The following is a 27,759-nucleotide window of genomic DNA, read 5'->3' on the forward strand; positions in this document are numbered from 1 at the left end:
TACGAACTAGGGTACTACACCTTAAAAATCACATTAGTAGAAGTAAATAAAATATTTTCTAAATACAGTGTACTAGATGTTCCACAGCTGTGACCTTTGTAGAAATGATGAAGTGAAAGTCACAAAATTGTCATTTCTAACTTATGAAATGTTCTGATAGCTGTTTACAACGACATACCATAGGGGAAAAGACTGAATGTAAAACTCGAAATTGACTTTGACTCCTCAAAACACTTATTGAAAAATAAAGGCATTTAGAAGTAGACTATAATTGATCAAACGTGCTAGAGATAAAGCAACAAATATACTCATTTTTGATAACTCATGATTAGTTTGCAATCAATACCAGTAACACATGCACACGATTCAACTTGGATTCTTTATCAGATTCTTTAATAATGTATCTTTGAACTGACACTTGATGGTAGATGCTCAAATATGAGCGATAAGTTCTAAGGATTTAGATAGCATTTTCTTGATTTTTTTTTACCAAATTTCACAGCTGGAGGATGTCTCTAGATTAAAGTACAAAAACAAATAAAGAAATGCTATTAGAATCACCGTTACTACAAGTGGATTAATAGAAAAATCACTTAAACACATTACTTTCGTTTAGCTAAACACCTTAGGTATATTTGCCTACCTTTAGAACATAGGAATTTTATGAAGTCATGAACGGATACAACAGAGCCATGAGAGCACAGCAATACTTCTTTTGAGAAGACTTTGTCAATCTGTCCAGGAATCCCTCTCAATTTCGGAGGATAAATATTTGAAATGTCTGTTGATTTGCTTGATGACCTATTGCCTTCAGAATGAAAAGTAAAAACAAAACATTACAATGGACAAGTTGACAAAAAATCACACAATAACTAAAATATTTTTCAGATATGGAACAGTCAAACAGATGATGGCAAACCATCAAGATTTCCATTTGTCCAAGAAACCTAACAATATTTCTTCGACTGAATAAAAAACTATGAAGATGACGGCTCTGCATGACCTACACACAGACTAAACTTAACTTGTATCATCAACTCCACACACTGCAGCAAGTAATTTCATTTAACTAACCTTTTTAATGAACGTAAACTACTACATAACACGAAGTGAACTGGTTAGTGAAGGAAAAATAATAGTGAGGAATTAACAAGCTCAGAATCTCAAGTGGGAAGATAAAGGGTGGATACATCTGCATCATCGCGGATGATGTTGAGCTGTGCTATTCAAACTCTAACCATTGGTTATGATAATTACACGGACACTAACCAGGCAGTCTATGCCTAATAACATGGCTCAGTTCACTTGTCAATGACTTCATGAACTGATGCCATGTTTTGGTTTGGCCTCCTCTAGCTTTCTTCCAGCTTACTTCACCACAAAACCGCTCGCCGAGGTAGGCAGTGGTTGACTCTTCACGAGCCTCACTTAAGCGTCGGATAGATGTTATTGTTATATCATGACGAGAATAATGAATGAAAACTTTTGGGATCCAATACTATACGTGTATTTTTATCGTATAATTGTTAAATAACTATACTATTCATATTCGTGTCCCTCTTATTATGAGCTTCATTTTGATCTGTCAACTATTATTATACGATTTACCATTCTTGAGTTATGCGCTATATATCAATTACTATAACAGACATTCACAGCCACATTCGGCTAACTTTTGACTTTTCGAACATTGGCTTAAACTCTGATGGGTCTTTTTACTGTAGCTTTTCTGCATCCCGTAAGATGCAGATAAAACGTGCTTGCACCAGAGAACGATTAGAATCTAAACATATGCACCAAAATGAGCATGTCTTCTACTAGGCCTCTTCAACGATGACTGGTGAGGATCTGGTCTATTTGAATCCATCTTTGAGTCAATTTGAGTGGAGGTGGTAATTTAGTCAGACGTCTCAACCGTGTACAGATCATACATCGGTAAGACCACCATCAATTCAGCTTCTTGTTTAGCAGTTTACTCCGTTCTAATTAATGGGCGTGAAACACGATCATTAAGAATAGAGGATATTCGTAGGTTACCGGTATTCGACCATAGGTGTCTTCGAAGCATCACTCAGGTATTTTGGGACCACCGAGTAACCAATCCAGGAGTCAGGGATAAGGTACTGCATAAAGATGCCAAACCGACTGATGAGGTAGTAATTCTTCATCAACTGAGGTGGCTGGGACATGTGTTCGTACGCCCAACCACTGCCTACCTGGACGAACGGTTTTTTGGTGGAGTAAGCTGGAAGAAAGCTTAAGGACGCCAAACCCACTGACAAGTGAACTGAGCCATCTTAATAAATGTAGATTACCTGGCTGGAGTCTGCGTAATAACCATGACCAATGGTTATAGACTTTTAATGAAATGGGTTAAAATCGTTTGCAATGGCCTAGGTACATCCGTTTTTCCCTTGAAAACTGGACTTCTAGACTCCTCACTTTATTTTTCTTATTTATATTTTCTTGTCGAATCGTGTCTTCAGTCCTTAATCTTTCCTTTATCACTGATACTGTTACCTCTACTACTCTGGGATTTGTTCTGACAATTTCATCTCTCTGGGTTAATGGGTTATAGGATGTTGAACTGATCTATGTACGTACGAGGTTGTACGTTGTGATTGGCGGACTGACACTGCTGTGGATAGGATAAAATGACCCGGGATATTTAGTGTTTTGCATGATTATGCGCTTGATTGAAAAGCACGTGAATATACGCGAAAAGAGTGGTTATAAATTAAATAGTAAAAGCTTGTTAATAACAATGTATGAATTACTATTGGATGCTGAACTTCGACTTTGCACGCTGGCATCACAGGAGTCCAATTTAGCTGGTTGTAGCTTTTTCAAGTTCTTCAATCTATTGGCTTTCACTTTGAGAACTAAGTACTTATCTTCCAAGATCCCTTTAGAACAATCGCCCGAGTATCTTTTTGGTCGCCAAGTACCAGCAATTATTCTTCGTACAGTAGCTTCACTTCGTCCAAAATACTTTGCGATTTCTTCAACATTTTCCCCTTCTTCATACAGCTTTAGAATATTTCCGCGTTCTGATTCGGTCAAATATCGACCCACGTGCCTTAAATATGTGGCGGATTTCAATTAAATCAGTTTAGCCAGAGAAAAATAAAGTTTAATTAATTACTTATACAACTATTTGTGGAGCCCAACATTTATTTAATTGTTAAATTGTCAACTAGAAACAACATATTAAGCTCCTAAAGTGAGAAAACGTAATTATCAAGTTTAAGAAAAATAGACGGTCCATCATCAAAGACCATGCATATTTTAAAAGACAGATTTTGCTGAAACTATTATCAAGTACCGCTTGAGAGATAAAAATAAAAACTTTATAACCACTAGATATTTGCAATGACGAAAAAGTGAACAATACGTTTACAAAGTTGTTTGTTTAAAGAAAATGTTTGCGCTAACAAGATTATTTTAAAGGCAAATAATAGATTAGTAGTTTAAGTTACTTCACTCAAACTTACATTTAATTTCTCCCGAGAAGGTAAGTTTACTTTTTTGATCCTAAGAGGTCGGCTATGAACTGTAGACAAAAACCAATCCTTTAAAAGACATCCTCAGATATAATTACCACCCAACGAAAGCAAAAGAGATGGAAAACACAGTGGCTGTAGGCAACACCAAACAGCTTTTCAGACTGATAAGAGACCGGGATTAAGAAGTCAAGTGTGAGACAATCTGGGCACTCTTATCTGCTCTTAGTCTGGACGCTTAAAACGATGGTCACAACACTTTTAGGATCAGTTCAGCTGGTCTCCAACTGCCCACCATTTATAAACAGCTTGATCTGAACGTTGAAATAGGGCCCCGAACCTTAATTGAAGTTCAAGGAGTCACAGCTAATCTGAGATGAAGAAAAGCAGATCGTTCAGATGGGTAAACTCCAAAGGACTTTAGCGATAGTGGTTCAGTTTCGGCGATTACGTTGAATAATATTTTAGCTAAAATCTGGAAGTCGAACGTAATCCCATCTGATTGGTCGCAAGCACTGATTGTCCCAATGTATAAGAACGGGTCAAAACCATCCTGTGATAACCGACCATAGAGGAATTAGTTTGACTAATATAGCATCTAAAATACTAGCTTCCATAATTATCGGACGCCTAACTAAAACTCGTCAGCTGCAATCACGAGAAAATCAGCCCGGTTTCAGACCTGGTCGTGGCTGCATCGACCACATATTCACCATTCGCCAGACTCCAGAACACAGGAATGCTTATCGGCGTCCACAATGATGGTCTTCCTTGACTTAGAAGCGGCATTTGACTCTATAAACCGAGAGGTGCTGTGGCAGTGTCTGTCATTGAAGGGTGTACCTCAAAAGCACATAAACCTCGTCAGGACTCCTTACTTAAACACTACCAGTCCAGTGAGAGCTTATGGAGAACTGTCATCTGATTTTACAACCTCAAGTGGTGTCCGGTAAGGCTGTCCACTATCTCCATTTTTGTTCAACTTCATCATAATCCTACTGCTGGAAATAACGTTCTCGTCGTCTGAATTTTTGGGGATTGATCTCCTACAGGGAGGTTCACTTATCGACTTAGAATATGCAGACGATAGTCCTGTTTGGTGAAGACTCTGAAAAATGCAGTCTTGGTAGCACTGAGCAACAATGCCAGAATGTTTGGGATGCGTCTCTCCCCTTCTAAATGCAAGTTGCTCCACGACTGGCCTGTGTGAACACCTGAACTGATGATAGGGAGTGAAGTAGTCAAACGCTTCGACAACTTCACTTATATTATCTTGGAAGTTTTATCAGCCCTAATGGGTTGGTGTCTGACAAAATCACTGCACGGATTTGGCTTTTGCCAACTTTTGTCACCTATGGCGAAGGCGAAATACCCGTCTATCAATTAAAGGAAGAGTATGCTACTCAGTAGTTAGTTCTGTTTTACTTTACGGTTGCGAAGCGTCTCTATTAAAGGTAGAGGATACTCGTTAGTTACCATTATTCGATCTCAGGTGTCTTAGAAATATTGCTCGCATCTGATGGGAACACTGAGTAAGTAGTAGTGAGATAAGACGCAAAGTATTAGGGAATGATGGTAAATCAGTTGATGAGGTTGTGGATCTCCATCGATTGAGGTGGTTAGGGCACGTATTACGCATGCCCAAGTACTGACTACAGTGGCGCGCAATGCTGACTCATGTTAGAGACATGGCAGGAAGTTAGGGAAGACTAAACCAAAACGCGGTATCAGTTCATAAAGTCACTGACTTTTGATCTGAGCCATGTTGGTAGATACAGGCTACTTGAAGTCCGCGTGAATATCGTAATGAATGGTTGGAGACTCTGAGTGGCATGGCTCAGAACGGATCACAATGGCGTAGGTGTATATACTCTTTGTCTCCCCTTAAACCGTGGGATTGAAATCACATCATATTTTTCTTTCTACGAACTAATTCTTCCTCCTTGTATCACATCCTCATACGCAATCCTTTTCTATATTACTACGATTGCGTTAACTGCTTTAATGAATTTAGTGTTTATCATGATTTGCTAATGAGGTATGGTAACTTGGTCCTACGTTTTAGTTGACTAAATGATTTATCACCCACATTAAAATTGACTCAAAGAGATGAAATTCTCATCATTCATTGTTGAAGTGGCCGAATAGAAGGCTAATGCTCATTTTGGAGCATATGTTTAGATTCTAGTCATTTTCTGGTGCAAGTACGGTTTATCTGCGTCTTAAGGGATGCAGAAAAGCTGCAGTAAAAAGACCCATCAGAGTTTAACCCAACGATCGAAAAGCCAAGAAGATATTGCGGGAAGAACTACAACAGTCCACCAACTCTTAGTGCATTTTAAAAGGTTGTAGGTAATCTAGATCAGGAAAGAGCAGCAGATACAGATGGCTCAGCACCAGAGATCTTTAAGAATGGTTGTTCAGTTTTAGCAGTTAAATTGAGTGATCTTAGCTGGCGTCTGGGAACTGGACGTAATCTTATCTCACTAGTTTCGATCTCTGACCTCATTCTACAGGATGAATCAAATAGACTAATATAACATCTACCCGACGCTTAAGTGAGGCTCGTGAAGAGTCAACCAAAAGACTAGCTTACTGATCAGCAGTTTATTCCATTCTAATTATTGGGCGTAAAACACGATCATTAAGAATAGAGGATATTCGTAGGTTACCGGTATTCGACCATAGGTGTCTTCGGAGCATCGCTCAGGTATTTTGGGACCACCGAGTAACCAATCCAGGATTTAGGGGTAAGGTACCTCGACGAGCGCTTTTGTGGTGAAGTAAGCTGGAAGAAAGCTTAAGGACGCCAAGCCCACTGACAAGTGAACTGAGCCATGTTATTAGGCATAGATTGCATAGTTAGTGTCCGTGTAATTATCATAACCAGTGGTTAGAGTTTGAATAGAACAGCTCAACATCATCCGCGGTGATGCAGATGTATCCACTCTTTATCTTCCCACTTGAGATTCTAAGCTTGTACATTTTCCATCATTATTCTACAATCCACTGTTTTGTATTTCTTTTCTTTGGATCGCGTCTTGGATGTTGTTCTTTCTTTTGACACTGAAACTATTACTACCTCTACCACTATGAAATTTCCTGATGTCATCTCACTGTGATGACGAGGTATGGTGACTTGAATCGATTTACATACGTACTGTGTGACGAGGGTTTTGACTAGTTTTTTCGATAGTACCGTTCACCCAAACAGAAATGACACAGAAACGCGTTGTTAGTTATATCAACAATTACCCTAGCGGTAGTTATTCAGGTGTAAACAATTACTAACAGAAATACATGGAGTAAATAAAGTGGTATTTCAAGGACGAATATTTTCCACCACTGCAACTGATTTTGATCCACATAATCAAGTAATTCTAAAAGCACTACTTCTTACAAATTAGTGAGTTTTTTTGGAATATCTAAAATTCCTAGTAAAATGACCGGTACAAATCAGCAGATCAATGGATCACTAATTAGCAAAAAGGCTCACTAATTCACATTACTTCAGATAGATATTAGCTGGATATATACGCGTTATATTACCTAAGACGGATACTGAAAAACATGCGGATCTAAGGATGAATAAGATCAATGAATTGTCATGTAAGTTATCACTGTATCTAGAGAAACTACCGATCATAAACAGTCAATAGGATGATTCTTCAACACTATTAATCACTAAAACTTACTTCATTACGAATGCAGCGGTCCGTGTTTAGCCAGAAGGTAATTTGTGTACTGAAAGAGCATGCAGAGTAGCGTGAGGACTAGAAAAGAGAATAACAAAAAAGTTGAGTCGACGACACTGAAAGCGCACAAAATGCACTAACATTTAATAACGAGAGAAATCGACGAAAACCAGCAATAACGAAAGCCTCAGATTAATACAACCATTGGAATAAAAACTAGAACTAGTCGTCGTACCGCCTTCAACTAACAACAGCTGTTACCGTATGGTTAAAACAATAATCAATGAAATTGAAATTAAAGCATGCAGAAAAAAAAGTGTTAAAAACTTGCTCTTAATCCCACGTTTCAAAACCTACTGATGCGTTTTCCGACAGAAAAATTCTAAATCGTATATACTGTGGTGACGATGTATGTATCACAAACGTCAACTGACCTTCATAATAAAGTTTGTTCGTAGGCCAAACAACACCGTGCTTGGTCATAAATAGGCCTTCATGATTAATATAAGAATTAAACCTTCCAACACAATTTTGCAAGTATTAGTGTCCGATGACAGCAGATTCAAACATTAACTGTTAATAATCACATGAACTTGAGCGTGCTGTGATGGTAGAATGTGCGTCGTTCTCGGGATCTCAGCAAGCCATGGTAGATGTTGCCACATCCTGAGCACTGTTTTAAACATTTTATTGTATTGTTACAGCTTTAGGTATTTCAGTGTGCGAAATTTTATTGGAAAAGCAAAGTTCTTATTCTTCGGATTGGATTTCCACATTTCGAGCTGCTTGTTTCATGCATTATATGTTGACCGCAGTTATGCACGTTTTAAGAAATCAATTCAACCGTTATGATAAGCTACTTTTCAGACATTTTTGATAGGTGCAGAACGTTGAAGGTTTTGATCGTCATTTGTGTCCTCAATTATGACTGTGACTCGGGTAGATGCTGATTTGAAGACCAGCTTTGTTTTTTTTTCTGGACGGATGTATATAAACTTGCAAAAACATCACTTTGTTGCACAAACTAGTGGTTTATTCTAATAAACATATCGATCGATAATACGCTAGGCTCCTGATTATGGTTGAGAACAATTATGGTGTAATGGGTTTAAGGGAAGGAATACTTGTATTCACCTTATTACATTGCTGATTTTTGTTTGTCTAATGAAGTAAGACCTGCAAAGTTGTTTAAAAAGAGAGATAGGCTACCGGTCAATCACTGTTCATATTAGTGCATTTGATAGTAAATAGGGCTATTACAAAGAATGTAGATTCCAGAAAATTCGCCATTTTCTTGTGCATTGTTACGGCCGAACCTTCAAATGGAAGGAAAATACGAGAAAATAAGTACAAATAAATAAATGCATGATTAACTGTCCTTCCACTATATTCATTAAAACTGTCTGACAGTCAGAACCCGATTTGTGGTGGCTAAATAAGAGCTTTTTAACCACAGTACAAAATTCCCATACAGAATTTCGAGACTGCGTTTCTGCCTAGTGGTTGGGACGGGCTACATTTGTACTACAACCACCTGACACCATCTATCATTTATCTTGTTTTCGTCAAATATACTGATAATTATTCTACTCTCGCTCTTTTATATTCTCATTATATAGTCGTTCAGCGAATTAAATGCAAACCTAATACTATGTAGTAAAAAAAGGAAATTATGTCACTTTTATTTCTTCTATGCGACGAGGGAAACAGTTTTGGCCTAATCAGTTTCTCGTTGTACGGCATCTGTGCGATTCCGATAAGCAGCATAGATTCTGTCTCTTGGCTACTTCACAATAACTATGTACTGCAGATCCCATACAATACACTCGCCAATCAAGCATCACTATAACCTACGCACTACTTAGGTAGTCTGTGAACACGTGGACTTCATTGTTTAGTTCCTCCTTTGTTGATATAGTACTACTATCACTAAATGATTCAAAGACGCCTTCTACTCTCTTCGTCCCTTGGACTGTGTAGGAGTATCAGCGCTTTGGGTGTCTTACAGAACTCCTAATAGTCTTTTATTTACACCTTCTTCCAAAATTCCATGAAGGTACAAATTTTTATGGCTTCCCAAAATTAAAATCATCTCATCAGAGAGCGGTGAAATTAATCTCGCTCACGTTTTTTTCCTCACACGAAAAGTGAATAAGCGTCCTTACTGAAAAATCATGAAGGTTATCTGGGATTCTCTGGTGAGTTAGTACTACGTGTGACGTTGTACTTTTTGCGCACTAATTCTCACTTACATACAGTCCGTTGATGTTAGGGATATTTGTGCTTCTTCTCCAATTGCTAAGCGTGCAGATTTTTAGTATATCTGAATTCCAGAAGTTTCGTCTGGCTCACTTTGACATATAGATATTGACAATTATATGGAAATCGAAGAATAAAACTGCATTGTCCCTCTTACTGAGTTGAATGTAGTGGTAGATAAATCCCCATCCATCAAGGATATTACTGATGAAACAGTGGTCCGCGTCTTCGTCCAACTATAGGAGGCATATTTGGGCTGCACTTCTACTATCATTAGAAAATGTGGACGCCAGTTAGAATCTGGACTTTACCGTTGTCCGATTGAGCTATTAGGAATCACACGACTCCGGACGAACGCTTATCACCCATAAGCAAACTGGTCGGTAGAACATTTCCATCGAAGCTTCCCTATCAGCAGCAAATGTTTCACAGTGGGCCGACACTCTTCCACTTGTCGTACTTGGTGTTCGCGATTCAGTAAAAGCTGACTGCACTGCAGCTCAAATTGTTTATGAAACGACACTCCGACTTCCAGAAACCTTCGTGGACCCTTTGTCTTCTTCAATGAATATGGATCTAAACGCCTACACGAGTAGGCTTACAAACGCAATGTGTTCAGCTAAACATGTTTTCGTTCAACCTGTCCTACTATATAGTACGCACGTCACTGTAAATCGTGAATCAATTCGACGACTTCTCGAAACGGAATACCAAGGACTCTTCAAATTCCCTCAGGGTGAACCTAAGTACTATATCATCGATAAGAACGGAACTAAATATAGCCTCGGGATCGATCGCCCCAAAGCCGTGTATTTGGAAGGAAATACTTATAATGTCTATCTTCCCTCAGTACAATGGAAAGGGACGAGTCTCACAATTACGACAACTCACCCGAAAATCAACAACCAACTGACTCTGGCAGAAGAATAAGGTTCCCAGAACACCTAAGCGATTACTAAACGTAAAGCAATACATAACACTTTAATCGTTTAAAGATCCCTGTCATATTAAAAGACCAGTATTTGAACGAGGAATATTCTTTGCGATAAATTCTCTTCAGGTTCTACAATTATATTTCCAAATTAATAATCCGAAAAATGGTCAGGTCAAGGGCAAAGTACATCGTTTGGAGCATGTGAATTTCGGATTGTGATAAACAAAATACAATAAAAATTGTTAATGTTAATATGACTCATATAGAATGTTAACTTGAATCAGCTTATATGTTAAGTAAAATTTTAAGATCCATGATCAGAATAAATATGGATCAAATAGGGTGAGAGAGAAATAATAGTAAAATTACAATTCGATCAAATAAGTAAGACGTAATACGGAGGGATGAATGCGAAGTGAATGAATCATGTATAGGGTAGATTAATGATGTTTGACCAATAAGACGAATAATAATAATGATAATAATAACAATACAAAGATTTATGGATAAAGATAACAGGGACAATTACAATTGACTACGAAAGGTCATAGTCAAATTAGGTCATTTAATAGTTAAGATTACGATTGCTTAATTGGCTTTGATGTTGGCCAGGGGAAGAGGGGTGGTTGAATATATTTATTTTGTATTTATCAGTTCACCTGCTCCTGTGGAGCGAGTTATATTGGTCGAAGTTTCAGGAATTTACATTTACGTGCTCGTGAACACCTTCCAGCGCGGCTAAACAAAGGTTTGATGAAGAAGATGAACAGCGCAATATTGGCCCATTTAGTACAAACCGGTCATAGTGCCAGTATAAACCAATCTTTTTCAATTATTTATAAGGTAAGTAATTCTTTGCCAAAACTGGTCAGACTAAAGTCCTTCAAACGGCTGAAGCAGCAGCCATCCGGATGAAGAAACCGGAGCTATGCGTGGAGAAGAAATATATTCATCCCTCCGTATTACGTCTTACTTATTTGATCGAATTGTAATTTTACTATTATTTCTCTCTCACCCTATTTGATCCATATTTATTCTGATCATGGATCTTAAAATTTTACTTAACATATAAGCTGATTCAAGTTAACATTCTATATGAGTCATATTAACATTAACAATTTTTATTGTATTTTGTTTATCACAATCCGAAATTCACATGCTCCAAACGATGTACTTTGCCCTTGACCTGACCATTTTTCGGATTATTAATTTGGAAATATAATTGTAGAACCTGAAGAGAATTTATCGCAAAGAATATTCCTCGTTCAAATACCAGTCTTTTAACATAACACTTTGTTTCTTTCCAATTTTCTCTTGTATTACTGTGTCAAAAAACTTTTTCAATATGCTTATATATATTTCAAAAAAGCCAAACACGAATTTTTTTCGAATATGTTTATGTGTGCATAACTTTTCCAAATAAAAATTTTCACTGCGCGGAAACCTTTCCTGCTTTAATTCATGTTTACGAAACGCATGAATATAACCTTATTATCCTTTTTGAACCCGTTTTGTGTCCTTGCGCACGTATGAGTGTAATTCGACAAGCACCCATATATCCTATTTTGTTTTTCAGGACGGCTGGAAAAGACGGAAAACTACGAAGAACATAACGACTAGAAATTTTCGTCATACACACTTTTACATTTCCACATCGTTCTTTGTGTTAGGGAAAGATACTTAGATGTTACTGAACATAGCAAGCTATCTGAAGAGTATCTACTAATGATGAGCTCGTTTGGTTCAAAATTCCGGTTGCATATCTATTGGTATCATCATTATTCCGCTAAAGAGAGGGTGTGCTGCAGGGGTAAATAAATCCTCAATATCAATGGCCTTGTATGTTTTCGAAGTTTGATGCTGGCCTGACTAGTTTCACAGGGCTAATGGCTCGCGGTCACGCATTCGCACTAGATCACGAGTGGGTAAACTGTGCAACACATCTCCTACAACGCTAGCGGGTTTACATTATTCACTTTCCGTGATATCGATATTCTAAAAAATAAATATTCGAAACATTCCGCTTCTGATTTCACTGGGCTGGCATACTTTGATTTTGAAGGTGTCACTGGATAAGGTGTTGTCAAACTAGGAATACTTGTGACATATTTAGCTAGTTATGTTTGTGATGTCGTATCCGTGACAGGTCATTGTATGTTTAAGGGAGAACGATTGTTTCTAGTTAATTCTTTCACACTCAGCACTAGGGCACATTTAATAACCCTACCAAATATTTTTTGATAACTCTGAATTCTCTGTTCTTAAACTTTCTCTAGTTTACATCAGATGCATCGAAGTGTGTCAGAGAGAAACATCAAACACCAAACGAATAAACATTGGTTTTTTTGGCTAGACTTTATTGCTTCAAATAATTTGTATATTTCACTCTCATTTGATAAGTTATCGAAAAATGCATTGGGCAAGTTATTTCTAATGGATACAATAACTCCTTCCTTACGCTTGTGAGTTCTACCGGTTCTGAGGTCATATATTCCATAAACCAAAAAGAGTACTGATGCAAAATCGCAAGAAAATAATACTTTGATAATTTGACATGAAATATTTCATCTAAAGTGATGGAAACTAGGAAAACTTATTCGGAGTGAAAATCCAACGTCGCCATTTAAATAAGGTGTATGATCCACTAAGACTAGTGTAGCTTTATAGCTAAACTGTTATAATATTTGAAAAGAATTTGAATCATAGTATGTACTAGGAATCCCAGAATTAACGCAATTGAATCAAGAATTACGACACGAGTACAAACGAATGTATTGTATTTAGAATTCGAAATGGAGCATTCAACAAGTACCATTAGTTCATTCGAACACCACATCCGCCACAGCGTAAATACGAGTATAAGTGTCTGTAATCGGTTTTACGTCTTCTTCTCAAGTTTATCCTGAGTCTGTCCGACATTGTATTGGATAAAAACTCGGTATTATCTGGAATGTGCTCATTAGTTTTGGAATTAACAACCGAAATCGGAACAGATTCACCTGGAATTGTATACAATCGGCATGTCGGTTTTGTACTGAAATCACTAATATCTAGAATTTGAACCATAGATTTTTCAACACTATTCACCGCCACGAAATAATGTTGGATCTTTATATCCCCAATTTATGAATGATGTGGCTTCATTTAAAACATATTTCTCACATTGATTAGAGTATACATCGAAAGTGGATTTGTGATAAGGATGAACAGCAGTTGATATGAAATCATCCGAATCGTAATCAAAATCGAGGTCATTTAGTACTAGTGCTTCTCATTGAACAAGTTTACCACAAGAAACAAACGCATAATGAGTACAAGTAATATTTGATATGACATCAAGATTTGACTCTTCTGAAATAGTTTCCTCGAAATTATTAAGAATGTCATTGCAGAGTAAAGGATCATTAGAAGAATCAGCATCTACCAAAACTACATCAGGTTTTCGATCATAATTATGTCCACTCAACATATTTTCTTCAGATTTGCGAGGAATTTCATCAGAAATATGTGAATCATTGGGAAAAGCCATATCTGGTACAATAACGTGAGAATTCTGACAAATTGATTTATTGGAAACCATTGTCTCACCAGGATTCTGAGTTTCATTAAACTCCGAACTGCTATATGACCCTACATTGTCTTTTAACATCGTTGATAAAGATAAATGATCATTATGAATACTCGACTCAGTAGAATCAGAATTACAAGACTTAATATTAGTTGCAGTAAGATGAACATTAGTATTACAGACTGACTGAATATATCCAATATCACCACATTCGGAGCACTTAGAATTACGAAATTTACATGAATTAAAAGAGTGGAACTTGCCACAGGACAAAAATTGACCAAACTTTTGCCCATCTTCGTGAAATGCATTGCAACTCCTTGATGAATTATCTGCATATCGTTGATTATGCACTGGGTTGGGATGACGTAGTAATGTAGTGGAAATTTTTGTATCCTCGTGAATCACTTTACAAAATCTTCCTTTACTGCGTTCGAAATTTGTATACTTAACATAGTCTAGCAGCAGTTCCTTGAGAGTTGTATAAGGAAGCGACATAAGCTTTTCTGGCATAGCCAGAGTTCTTAATAAGTTATATGCTTCTTTTCCGATGAATGTGAGGAAATGTACAACAATATTAACATCCTCATCATCTTCCTTGGTCACAGTCCAGATTTCGAAACTTTCCAAATAATCTTCAAAAGCTTCAGAAGTTGAATGAATATCTAACTTTTCCATCGCAGGCTCCATTGCGACGCCAATTTAATGTTTCGAATTATTTGAATTACATTATGTACTAGGAATCCCAGAATTAACGCAATTGAATCAAGAATTACGACACAAGCACAAACGAATGTATTGTATTTAGAATTTGAAATGGAGCATTCAACAAGTACAAAGGTATCATTAGTACATTCAAACACCAGAACTGTCCAGGTGCTTGAAAATTCTTTCATGAACAGTAAGAAAGCAGATTAATCGGTCCTAGCAAACTCTCCGCAAATATCGTGGGTGGTGAAATGAACGTCTTGACATAAGCAGCAAATACCAGTGAGGGAATTTCGCCGTGAAAGTTGACTATAAAATTAAAAAAATAGCGACTCACACCATGTGCACTTGTTTTTCGTAAGATATGTATCTGAAGGTTTTTGCGTAACAGTAGCTTCATGTTAAGATAGAAATGACCCGTGATTAAGAATTAACGATCGGTTGAATCAGTACCTTTATTTGGAGAATTCCAGTTAGTAAGAAGTTAAGTGAGTCAAGGATATATACCCATTACATCGAGCGATTTACTTTAACGGCAACTCTAACCAACTGTTCGAGTTGCTCAATACATTTGTTTCAAAGATACAAAAGGTAGGTCATTGCCATAGCTTCAAAAATGCAGGGTACAGTTAAAGAAGAGGATTGGATTAATAGAGCCACAAACGAAGAGTTGCTTAAAGCTATAACAGAAATACAGTAAACATGGACAATTTATTGTTTTTGATAATCTAGAAGCCATATTCCTGAAGAATCATTGGAAAATGAGTGTTACAAGAGCTTTCTAGGCAAACTAGATATTGAAACAGAGTTTGTAAAATATATGTAAATAATGTTTATCACTGCAAATCATCAGGAAAGTTATGCCATCTCTGAGTAGGAGGGCATCATTGGTGAGAAAGCGTTCAAAGAGTAGGAGTTCTGCTGTAGATAGGTTTGTCACGTTGACAAATGAACAGAAATGTCTTATACTACAAGCACAATATGAAGACCTCAAAAACGAAAGCGAACAGACACGAATTAGCTTTGAAGAAGCATTGGATCTACAAAAAGTAATATACGTGTGACTCATATTAATGGTACTATCCCATTTTCATCAGGCTATTTCTGAAGAGTTGAAAGCACGTCAAGAAGAAATCCTGAAAAATTATAACCAATTTTGCAAACTAGTGGGAAACAAGAATTCATCTGAGGGTCTTCAAGTTGTTCCAGCTGAGAAGGTCTTACGTTTTTCGGACGACTACTCGAAATTTCTTGTAAGTATAGTTAGTTTATCACGTAATCTATTACTCGATGTTGAAGTTTATTTTTATATAGTACCTAACTTGAACTTATTGGGGCGCAAACGATTGACATAAGTTTCTAAGTGAGCAAAGTATGTTTATTCATGAAATATGTTTCCACCCTCAAAACATGTTTTATGCTCAGACGTCTAGGATTTCACACTGTTCCTAAGGAAGACACTTATTGACAATTCCTTATCATAAATGCTGATATAGCACATTCGGAAATACATGTATCCAAAAATCGGTCGATTCTAACCTTGGCGTTGGCTAGGTTCATAACTTGGCATTCTATTTTTTAATGGACACTTTATTATTTATTTTGACGCAGATCAACTAACAATTATGTTGTGTAACAAACATCGAACTACATGAGGGAGATAATTACAGCACTGACACCTTATTTTCTAATTTTCGACCAGTAATGTCGAACCGAAATTTCAACCACAGATGTTTGTCTTGGTCTCACTTGTGACTGAATTTCCTGGATTAGAAAACTGTCCATTATTTTTAATTATTTGCGTACTAAAAGTAAACAATATTTAATTCGCAAGAGAAAGAAGACCGGAAAAGAAATGGTTGAGAGTGTAGCAGTACATGATCATGGAGTGGTTTTTATATTTTTGGCTAAGGATTTAAACCAATTAAACACTTATATGAATCCCAGTAAAATGTGCATAATTGTAAGGTTTAGATTGAAAAAGGACTGCGTTCGCTATGTAACGTCGTTAGGCTAGCCGATATCACTCCATAAACAACAATACACTTTAGTATAACAGTAATATACGTCTAGATTGGATATAGCGTAATAAGCAAAACACGCTGATCAAATCTGGACATGAAGTCTTAGTGGTTGAAATACAAATTTGGACACATTAAGTCATAATTTCCTAGCGAAATAAAAAGATGCAGAAATTAGTACAAAATTTTAGTTACAACGTAACCCAATACTAAGCATTTTTCTGATGTTTTTGAATATTTTATTTCTTAACACTGTATACATTATAGGACACTCAATCGGATAAACTTCGTTTGAAAAATAGTTCTATAAAAAGTACTTTGAAGAAAGTTGAAGAACAGCTGAGGCAAAAGGAATCTGGCGATGTGTTAGGCGCTGTCGATTTTGAACAGACGAAGATAGATAACACTAAATGTCTTGCAGAAATCGATGAAAAAAATCATAATATTCAGAAAATGAAAATAACTGCTGCAAGGACACTTCAAATCTTAAATGGATACAAAGTAACAATATTATTCATCACTGACTGTATGTTTCATTAGAAAAAGTTAAATGAAGCATTACAAGAGGAGAAATACATTAAAGAAGAACAAAAGCAACGTCGAGAAATGCAAAAGCGCGTCGAAAGTGAGACCATCCTAGCAAAGCAGGTACCTCTTTTTGGAATCAATAAGTTAACCCATATATATATATATATATATATATATATATATATATATTACAGCTCATAAGGAATATTTCCTACAACCAATGGAAATACTACAAATACCAGAAAACAGTTAAGCAGTCTGAAATTCCGAAACAAGATTCTTAGATAACATATGATGCTTGACAACATATACGCGACGTACAATCAGAAAACTTAGCCAATAAATAACAAGCATTGGAAAGGTCACAGCTTTAGTTATATAATACGTAAATTTTGAATTTCTACAAAAATATGATTATTGACAACTTACTCATTATCAAGGCTTAAATCTTATATAGCGATTTTTGATATTAGGCTGCTGAAAATATCTGTTTGATAATCCAATGCACAGTGTTGAAGTGAAAAATGGCTGTTTCTCATAAAGACTGAGTGAGAAGCACATAGATACACCACTGTTATTTAACTGAATGATACGAACATAAACGTTTAAGAGTGTAGATCGATAGGTAGCCTAGCACTCAGATAAATGCTTGGTTGTATATGATAGTAAATATAACAGATCATGGCGGAACATTTTTCTTATAGTGATAAAACTTCACCCTGAGCCAACTGAATATAATCGCAGATACTTTAACTTCCCTGTTTTTCATGAAGGAATTACAATTTGAAAGAACTCTTAACGAAAAATTCGAGGACCAAATCTCATCATATCGTGTACCATCTGTAATCGATTTTGTAAAATTGGTTAGCGAAGAACGAGATTTAACACGCAAACAAAATATATACACTCGAAGACTAAAGATAGCAGAAGTAAGTCACATTCTTTAGGTATAAAATGCTATGTATTACATGGCAAATAATTGTACTGAATATCCAGAGTTCTACATTACTATTTTACTAATGCTTTGAAGCAGTTTTGTTGTTTATTTGTTGACACATTTATATAAAGCATAAACATGGTTTACGACATTTTCTAGCATGGACATTAAACTTTCATTTTCAAGGATTAGGAAATATTACAATGACTAAAAGCGACAAACATTAACATAGATTTATAGAGGATTTAAATTTAATAACACTAGGAACTGAAAAAATAAATAGATTGTGCAGTTACCAATTATTGGTGACTAACAACAGGTAGTAAAAAACAATTTACACTCATTTTTTTCAGGAAAAAGAGCTCAAGTAAGAAACACTAGCCTTATATTGTTACACATTGAACTGTACTATTAGCATAGGTGAGTAAGAACAAATAAATAAAGATGTAATATACTTATTTGTATTATTTCGAAGTAAAAATAATCGTCAACTTACTCGTACATGTATATAATAAGTTTGTTAATGCAAAACTGAGATTTACATGAGCAAATGCTTATATTTATAGTAAATGTATTATATAACTTGGAAATTAAATGTAGATATTTAAATTACAATTCTTCTTCAAGGTGGAACTACATTGTCAAAAGAAACTCTGGTTGAAAAAACAACGGGGTAGCCATAATGAAACAATTTAACCGATGGCGTCTACGGAACAGCTTCACGATTACTTTTGAAAATAGAATTTATCAGGATGATATTTATTTATTTATCCATCGTAATATACAAAATATTGAAACAGAATTTATACTCTTTTCTATAAAATAGTTTAAATTGCTTAAAACATACTAACAGAAGAATAAGTTAGGCATACATGGTAAATTGCTTGGATTGGAGCTAATTTGCACAGTAAAAGATTTTCTTTAGTCAATCAAATTAATTGACTTAAAAAACTTAAACATCAGAATTACTTTTTACTTACTTACGCCTGTTACTTCCGATGGAGCATAGGACGCCGACCAGCATTCAGCAATCCATTCTGTCCTGGGCCTTCTTTTCCAATTCCATCCAATTCTTGTTCATTTTTCTCATGTCTATTTCCATTTCTCGGTGTCATGTGTTCTTTAGTCGTCCCCTTCTCTTTTGGCCTTGAGGACTACAAGTGAGGGCCTGCCTTGTGACGCAGTTGGGTGCTTTCCTCAATGTGTGTCCTATCCATTTCCAGCGCTCCTTCCTGATTTCTTCCTCCTCTGGGATCTGGTTTGTTCTATCCCACAGTACGTTGTTGCTAATAGTGTCCGGCCAACGGATCTGAAGTATTTTGCGTAGACTACTGTTAATAAACACCTGTGTTTTCTGGATGATGGCTTTCGTAGTTCTCCAGGTTTCCACCCCATACAGTAGAACTTTCTTGACATTTGTATTGAAAATCCTGACCTTGGTGTTGGTTGACAGTTGCTTTGAGTTCCAGATGTTCCTCAGTTGTAAATATGCTGCTCTTGCTTTGCCGATTCGCGCCTTCACATCTGCATGAGATCCACCCTGTTCATCAATGATGCTGCCCAAATATGTAAAGGTTTTTACATCTTCTAAATCTTCTCCGTCAATTGTGATTGGATTGGTGCATGCTGTGTTGTAACGGAGAATCTTGCTTTTCCCTTTGTGTATATTGAGACCTACTGCTGCTGAGGCTGCTGCTACACTGGTCGTCTTCTCCTTCATTTGTTGTCGCGTATGAGATAGAAGAGTCAGATCATCTGCGAAGTCTAGATCATCCAGCTACATCCTGGCCATCCAGTGCTTCCCCCCAGATGTTGACATCTTCATGATCCAGCCCATCACTAGGAGAAACGGTAAAAGTAAGCAACCATACATGATACCAGTCTTTACTTGAACGAGTCTGTGAGCTGTCCGCCATGCACGATTTTGCAGTGTAATCCATCATAGGAATTCCGTGGTGTCGAGAAAGTCTCCATGGTGTTGTCCTGTCCACGCTATTAAGCGCTTTCTCGTAGTCAATGAAATCGCTGTAGAGTGATGAATTCCATTCAATTGATTGTTCCACAATGATCCGTCGTGTTTCGATTTGGTCTGTACACGATCGATCCTTATGGAACTCAGCCTGTTGGTCTCGAAGTTAAGCGTCTACGGAGTGCTTCATTCTGTTTAAAAATACCCTGCTGACGACTTCCTGGTATTGAGAGAAGAGTGAGGCCAATGTAGTTTTTGGTGGAGTTTTGTTCTCTGAGCTGGATGGTTTGGTCGTGGAGCTTTCATCGTTCATCTGAACGACATCATCAGCACAAACTTCAGATAGAAGTGTAGTTATCACACTTGCTGGAGTCGCCTTTCTTTGGAATCCTGATCAGGTATCCTCCTTTCCAGTCTGCTGGTACTCGTTTTTTACCTCAAATCTTGCTAAAGAGAATGTGGAGTAACGTTGTGGTTACTGCTACATCTGCTTACAGTGACTGCTGGAATGTTGTCTGGTCCTGCTGCTTTGTGTATCTTGATTTTCTGATGACCATGCTGATATCTTCAATTGTTGGCTGGCCAACATTGATTGGGAGGCAGGTCGGTTGAAGAGCAGTAAGACTAAAAGCAAGAAACCCAAGGTCCGAAGGCGAAGTCGTACTGCTGACTGTACAGAGGTGTGACAGCAATAAGGTGTTTCCTTCAGACAACCAGCATGACAGCGATGCTGCCTTCCCACAACGAGGGGTGGGGTTAGAAAAGGTCGACCCTAAAAATGCACACCTCGCCTTATCCCACGGATATCCGTCTCCGGTGGTAAGATCCAAACAAGTAAGGAGGTAATACGAAAATTACTAACAAAAAGTTGTATGTGACCGACCTCGAGCAGTTGTCCCTTGGGCACTGCGGTAACATTCTGGAGTCACTAAAACCGCTTTTATTCCAATTTCCTTTTCAGGTACCTCCAGAAGGACCCCTCCACGGTGTAGGCTACCAAGAAGTGATAACCGCCCTCATACTTCTAACAGCATTCAAGACAACTGTATTCATAATCAACCCCTTCAATTCTTATCATTACTCCTACATCGAATTTCAACTCTAAACTTACTCTTTTGGCTTCCTCCTCAAGTGTCACCATAACCAACGATTCTAGTGCGCGAAACACTGTCCCAGGTCTACTGAAACCTCGCTACAAACTACACATTGGAGCCTTCAATGTACGCACCCTATGTCAAATCGGTCAGCAGGCTTCCTTGGCTAAAACCCTAGAGTCTCTTTCCATTGATGTATGCTGTGTCTCCGAAACACGCATACAGGATTCCAGTGTGGTCATTCACTTGACCTCACCTCGCCAAAACGGAGAGCCGACGAGACACACTATCCGTGTATCTGACGACTCCATGGCTGATTCTTGTGGACTGGTAGGTGTGGGCATAGCACTAAGCATGAGGGCGGAACAAGCACTGTTAGAGTGGATGCCCGTTAACAGTTGTCTATGTGCTGTTCAGGTAAACGACTCCGTAAGAACTCGGAAGGATATGGACACACGTCGTTGCCTTTTCGTCGTTTCTGCCTACGCTCCCATTGACTGCAGCCCGGGTTAAGTGAAGGATGATTTTTACAGAAAGCTCTCTAAACTGCTTCATAAAGCTAAGCGATCAGACATAGTACTCATAGCAGGGGACCTTCATGCCAAGGTAGGTAGCTGAAACAAAACAGAAAGACATTTATTGATTGAGATCATGAACCGATTGATGTTGGACCACCATTGAAAACGTGGAAGCACTGGACGGCCGTTTCGTTCTATTGTGGGACTCCTCAGCAGTGCGCATCCACGATCCCGCTCGCGTGATTCGAATCCAGGGCCTTCAGTCTTGCGCGCGAACGCTTAACCTTTTAGGTGGGTATTTTGGTATTCCGGCACAGCGAAGAGATAATGATGATCGTCTGCTGCAACTGCGCACAGACAATCGTTTATTTTTAGCAAACACTAATTTTAGGCATAAGGAGAGACATTGTCTAATATGGCGACCCCTACACCAAACCAACGATAGACTCAAATAGACCATATTGCCATCAGTCATCGCTGGAGATGGTCGATAGAAGATTGTCGCTCATTCTGGTGTACCTGCTTGGACTCCGACCATGCTCTAATACGGGTACGCATCTGCTTGCGACTCACTGGACGCAAAAAGCCACAATAAAAAGACCCATTAGAACTGAATTGAGTAGCGAGAAAACTAAAAGTAGGTTCCAGGAACAACTGAGGTCACACATAAGTAGTTCTGAAAACGAGGCTGATCCAGATGTTGCTTGGAAAGATATTAGTGATTTAAACCAAAGGGTTACAAAGGTCTATTGCACTGATAGATTCTCGCAAACTCATCCCATCAGGTTCTGAACACGATGTAATGCGTAAGCAAATCAGATCTAGATTAAGCAAATATCTAAGAAACGGCCGTGAGCAGTGGTGGGCAACGAAAGCAAAACAGATGGAAAAGGCGGCGGCTGTAGGTAACACCGGACAGCTCTACAGACTAATAAAAGAAACTGAAATTAATAAGTCAAGTGTAAGTCAGACTATTTCGGAAAAAGACGACACCCTCATCTGCTCTCAGTCCAGACGCTTAGGAGGATGGGCGGAACTTTTCAGAAAACAGTTCGGCTGGCCTTCAGCTACTCTACAACTACCCTCAATTCCCAGACAGTGTGAATGAGACATTGAAGTAGGCCCCCAACTCTAGCAGAAGTTCAAATGGCTATAGTGAATCTGAAACGAGGAAGGGCAGCTGGTCCAGATGGATTGGCTCCAGAGGTCTTTAAGGATGGTGGTCCAATTTTAGCGATTAGGTTGACTAATATTTTAGCTAAAATCTGGGAGTCGGGCGTAATCCCATCTGATTGGTCACAATACCTTATCGTCCCAATATATAAGAGAGGGTAAAATCATCCTGTGACAACCATAGAGGGATTGGTTTAACTAATATAGTATTACAAAGGTCTATTGCACTGATAGATTCTCGCAAACTCATCCCATCAGGTTCTGAACACGATGTAATGCGTAAGCAAATCAGATCTAGATTAAGCAAATATCTAAGAAACGGCCGTGAGCAGTGGTGGGCAACGAAAGCAAAACAGATGGAAAAGGCGGCGGCTGTAGGTAACACCAAACAGCTTCTCAGACTGATAAAAGAAACCGGGGTTAAGAAGCCAAGTGTGAGAAAATCCCAACTGACTGGTTGCAAGCACTGATTGTCCCAATGTATAAGAACGGGTCAAAACCATCCTGTGATAACCGACCATAGAGGAATTAGTTTGACTAATATAGCATCTAAAATACTAGCTTCCATAATTATCGGACGCCTAACTAAAACTCGTCAGCTGCAATCACGAGAAAATCAGCCCGGTTTCAGACCTGGTCGTGGCTGCATCGACCACATATTCACCATTCGCCAGACTCCAGAACACAGGAATGCTTATCGGCGTCCACAATGATGGTCTTCCTTGACTTAGAAGCGGCATTTGACTCTATAAACCGAGAGGTGCTGTGGCAGTGTCTGTCATTGAAGGGTGTACCTCAAAAGCACATAAACCTCGTCAGGACTCCTTACTTAAACACTACCAGTCCAGTGAGAGCTTATGGAGAACTGTCATCTGATTTTACAACCTCAAGTGGTGTCCGGTAAGGCTGTCCACTATCTCCATTTTTGTTCAACTTCATCATAATCCTACTGCTGGAAATAACGTTCTCGTCGTCTGAATTTTTGGGGATTGATCTCCTACAGGAGGTTCACTTATCGACTTAGAATATGCAGACGATAGTCCTGTTTGGTGAAGACTCTGAAAAATGCAGTCTTGGTAGCACTGAGCAACAATGCCAGAATGTTTGGGATGCGTCTCTCCCCTTCTAAATGCAAGTTGCTCCACGACTGGCCTGTGTGAACACCTGAACTGATGATAGGGAGTGAAGTAGTCAAACGCTTCGACAACTTCACTTATATTATCTTGGAAGTTTTATCAGCCCTAATGGGTTGGTGTCTGACAAAATCACTGCACGGATTTGGCTTTTGCCAACTTTTGTCACCTATGGCGAAGGCGAAATACCCGTCTATCAATTAAAGGAAGAGTATGCTACTCAGTAGTTAGTTCTGTTTTACTTTACGGTTGCGAAGCGTCTCTATTAAAGGTAGAGGATACTCGTTAGTTACCATTATTCGATCTCAGGTGTCTTAGAAATATTGCTCGCATCTGATGGGAACACTGAGTAAGTAGTAGTGAGATAAGACGCAAAGTATTAGGGAATGATGGTAAATCAGTTGATGAGGTTGTGGATCTCCATCGATTGAGGTGGTTAGGGCACGTATTACGCATGCCCAAGTACTGACTACAGTGGCGCGCAATGCTGACTCATGTTAGAGACATGGCAGGAAGTTAGGGAAGACTAAACCAAAACGCGGTATCAGTTCATAAAGTCACTGACTTTTGATCTGAGCCATGTTGGTAGATACAGGCTACTTGAAGTCCGCGTGAATATCGTAATGAATGGTTGGAGACTCTGAGTGGCATGGCTCAGAACGGATCACAATGGTGTAGGTGTATATACTCTTTGTCTCCCCTTAAACCGTGGGATTGAAATCACTTCATATTTTTCTTTCTACGAACTAATTTTTTTTCTGTACTACATCCTTACAGAGAACCATTTTTCTATATATTACAACCATTGAGTTGACTGCTTCTATGTATCTGGTGTTCGTGTTGCTGTGCTAATGAGGTACGGCAACTTGGACTGATACACATATGTGCCTGGTCCTACGTTGTAGCTGACTGACCAGCAAGTGATGATCTGAGGCTATACCAACTAGTCTTAGTTTTAACTTCCTCCATAGTCCTCCTGAACTTTTTATTGATGCAGATATTGGCGATTTGGCTCTGTGTAATGTGATCAGGTGAAATCCACGTGTCTTTGTGTATGAGTTTATGTGGGAATATCGTGCCGCCTAACTTTTTACTATTGTGTATTTAAAAAAATCTTAAAACTATATATACATAAGTAGGTAATCTGCGACTGCACATAGTGATACTATCGGATGCAATCTAAATATGCTGTTTGCGTAAAAAGCATAAATCGCAGAATGATCGACTTAACTGTTATAACGTCTTTATGCAGGTGGAATTCTACAACTCACTAAAGAACAAAATCAATTCGAAAAGTCACCACGAAGATCTGGACTTCAGTCTGTTATTCAAGTAAATGACTTTTCACATAGCTAGGAGACTGTGGGTAACAAGGATAATATAGCGATATAAAAAACCAATAGTGACAAAATAGGCATTTATTTCATAAAAAGCCAAGTTTAATACAAATAGAATGTATTGCAAAAATGTCCATCACGAAAAAAATACTATTCACTACGATCCCATGTTTAAGGACGAACTTAGATAAATCACAGCGGAGGAAAGTATGTAAATGAGCTAGTAAGAAAATCAATAAAAATTAAAACATATAATACACAATTAAATATCTTCACGATATAAAGAAATACCAATTAAGTAACTTTATGTATATAAAATTCTATCAGAAATATGTTGATAGGAACACATAGCTAACTGGATGAAGAATATTATCCTCTATTAGATCAAATGAAACTAAGCTATTACAAATGATTGATCACTGGGTGGTGATCAATGTCATGTGAGTCAAGTCCTTGTTAGTGCAGATCGAATGCTATCGACCAAGTTGCAATGTATCCACCAGTCTAGGTGACTCGACACTGCGTGCACTATGTTGAGATAAGCATTGGAAATTCCAGTATTTTGGACGCATGACGGATACTACAACAAAAGCAAGTTTTCAAGCAAAGTTAAAGGAAAAGTCAGTCAAGCTTTGGTGCTGATCATAGATCAACATATTTTCTACAGATTCTTCTCTCTAATGTTCCTCGTGAACAATTAAAACAAGATTTAAAATCCTAATTTCTCCTTGTTGTTAGCTGAAAAGTGAAGTTGATTATGATTATCTGATGTTTGTAGTTTAACCTGAACTACTTACGTTTTGTATGTGTATATAAATAGAAGAAACAGAAAAATATGTACACTAAGATAATTTCACAATACCGATAAATCACCCCACTTATTTTGGAAATTTCATCAACCCTAGTGGGTTGGTATCTGACAAAACCTCAGTGAGTTATGTCACCTGTGACGTAGTCAAGATGTTCATATTCTAATCAAAGAACAGTTTTACTAAGCACCAGTTCGCTCTGTTCTACTCTATGGGTGAACCACAGCAATCAACAGTACATGATATTCGTAGGTCACTATTATCCGATCATTAATGTCTTCAAAGTATCGCTCCTATATTTTGGGGATAACTAGTGGCTAAATCTGAGGTTTGGCATAGGATACTAAGTCACGATGGCGAAACGGTTGATGAAGTAGTGAATCGTCACCTTCTGGAGTAGTTAGGAAATGTTTACCAGGGTTTCAAGTATTAGATCGTGATCAGAGCGAAATTCAGTGTAGTCACGCAGTTAAATGATCCAGTATTGTTGTGGAAATGTCCATTTAGAGTCCTAAATAGTCATTATTTTATATTTGTTTGCACTCATCAGGAAAAGATGTAAGAGGAACTGATGGAATATATGCCTTCAGAAAGATCCACATCCCAGTCAATCGGCATTGAAGTTATTCCCAGCCCATTCAGATAAATATTCCGAGTCTATGTTTTTCTGTCAGTCGGTCATAAAAATATGAGTATCAGTTTTGTGTAAGTTGGCATTATACGCTAAGAATATGAATGTATCAATGACATATCGCGATGAAATCTTACACTCATATTTGCTTTGCGTATGGATTTCCATTTCGTAAAACCGACCATTTATTGACACATATAGATGAATTAAATGGTAAAGGATTTAAGTTCAACTTTGTCTTATTTTTTGTGCCAGAAATACATGGTAAAAAAAAACAGGTTGATTTGTCATTTGTCTCCTCTTTTGAGATTGCTTTAATGCCTCTCAAAGTTTCAACTTGTGCAAACGAACTCGAACCAAGAATAGGTGCGTACAGATGATATGTAGATGTAATTGTATTTGCAACATTACGACTTAATTTCGAAGCACATACATTCCAATCGAAAGGATCAACAAGTGTTTCTAAACGAGAGGTGAGTTCTTGAATCATTGATTGAACACGTTTTGACGAGACATCCATTTGATTTTTCTTTAAAAAGAATAAAACAAATACTGGATGAAAAGACAAAATAAAATTTTATACTTTGAAGTATTGAAATGTGTGGGAGTATTTCTACTTGTCTAAAAAAATGCCATAATCAAAGCGATTTTGGAAACTCCAACTTATGGAAACTCTAGTGATCACCATTTTGAACTGAAATATAACATAGACGAATTTTCGACCATTATCTAACCGTTACGTTTTTGCTAAGGTTAGGGATTGATATAAAAAAATACTGGTAGGATTCGGACAAAGGTAATCTGATTGACTGAATAAAACTGATTATTGGAAACAAAGAGGGTATGCATGATTGTACATGTAGATTGAAGAAAAAAAATGAAAAAGATTAGTCGAACTCCCGAATCATGTGCTCAGCAATGATGTGGAGCGGTGACCTAGTG

At 37.7% G+C, this 27,759-nt stretch overlaps 3 protein-coding genes across 4 annotated transcripts in view; 1 reads left to right on the forward strand and 2 right to left on the reverse strand.

The window, feature by feature from the left end:
• Positions 1-253: 253 nt before the first annotated feature.
• MS3_00003266 (uncharacterized protein) lies at positions 254-7,464 on the reverse strand. Its single transcript, XM_051211010.1, has 4 exons — positions 7,199-7,464; positions 2,778-3,079; positions 644-808; positions 254-515 (listed from the first exon to the last, which is right to left on the reverse strand). The coding sequence occupies exons 1-4, from the start codon at positions 7,201-7,203 to the stop codon at positions 487-489; spliced, it is 501 nt and encodes a 166-aa protein (XP_051071036.1). The 5' UTR covers positions 7,204-7,464; the 3' UTR covers positions 254-486.
• Positions 7,465-15,084: 7,620 nt separating this feature from the next.
• MS3_00003267 (uncharacterized protein) lies at positions 15,085-19,536 on the forward strand. The gene is made up of 8 exons (XM_051211011.1): positions 15,085-15,363; positions 15,400-15,474; positions 15,521-15,716; positions 15,765-15,920; positions 16,956-17,189; positions 17,229-17,336; positions 17,990-18,145; positions 18,781-19,536. Exons 1-8 carry the CDS (start codon positions 15,284-15,286, stop codon positions 18,847-18,849), a joined length of 1,074 nt encoding a protein of 357 aa, XP_051071037.1. The 5' UTR covers positions 15,085-15,283; the 3' UTR covers positions 18,850-19,536.
• Positions 19,537-25,443: 5,907 nt separating this feature from the next.
• The window catches only part of MS3_00010350 (uncharacterized protein), a 30,841-nt gene continuing 28,525 nt past the window's right edge, over positions 25,444-27,759 (reverse strand). For both annotated transcript variants that reach the window (XM_051218712.1, XM_051218713.1), the window contains 2 exons: positions 26,955-27,346; positions 25,444-25,597 (listed from right to left, as the gene is read on the reverse strand). In XM_051218712.1, coding sequence (XP_051071038.1) covers positions 26,957-27,346 — 390 coding nt within the window. In that variant the 3' untranslated portion in view covers positions 25,444-25,597; positions 26,955-26,956. The remainder of the gene's footprint in view (positions 25,598-26,954; positions 27,347-27,759) is intronic.

Source organism: Schistosoma haematobium, chromosome ZW, assembly GCF_000699445.3.
Source record: "Schistosoma haematobium chromosome ZW, whole genome shotgun sequence".
NCBI classification, from domain to species: domain Eukaryota; kingdom Metazoa; phylum Platyhelminthes; class Trematoda; order Strigeidida; family Schistosomatidae; genus Schistosoma; species Schistosoma haematobium.

Excerpts from the sequence above, each read along its gene's own strand:
- MS3_00003267 (XM_051211011.1), top strand. The coding sequence starts at position 15,284 with ATGCAGGGTACAGTTAAAGAAGAGGATTGGATTAATAGAGCCACAAAC. Across the intron at positions 17,190-17,228 it reads AAATCTTAAATGGATACAAA|AAAAAGTTAAATGAAGCATT; the intron begins GTAACAATATTA and ends ATGTTTCATTAG. Across the intron at positions 18,146-18,780 it reads GAAGACTAAAGATAGCAGAA|GTGGAACTACATTGTCAAAA; the intron begins GTAAGTCACATT and ends TTCTTCTTCAAG.
- MS3_00003266 (XM_051211010.1), bottom strand. Across the intron at positions 809-2,777 it reads TCGAAGTTCAGCATCCAATA|GCAATAGGTCATCAAGCAAA; the intron begins GTAATTCATACA and ends TTCATTCTGAAG. Across the intron at positions 516-643 it reads AAAATTCCTATGTTCTAAAG|AGACATCCTCCAGCTGTGAA; the intron begins GTAGGCAAATAT and ends ACTTTAATCTAG.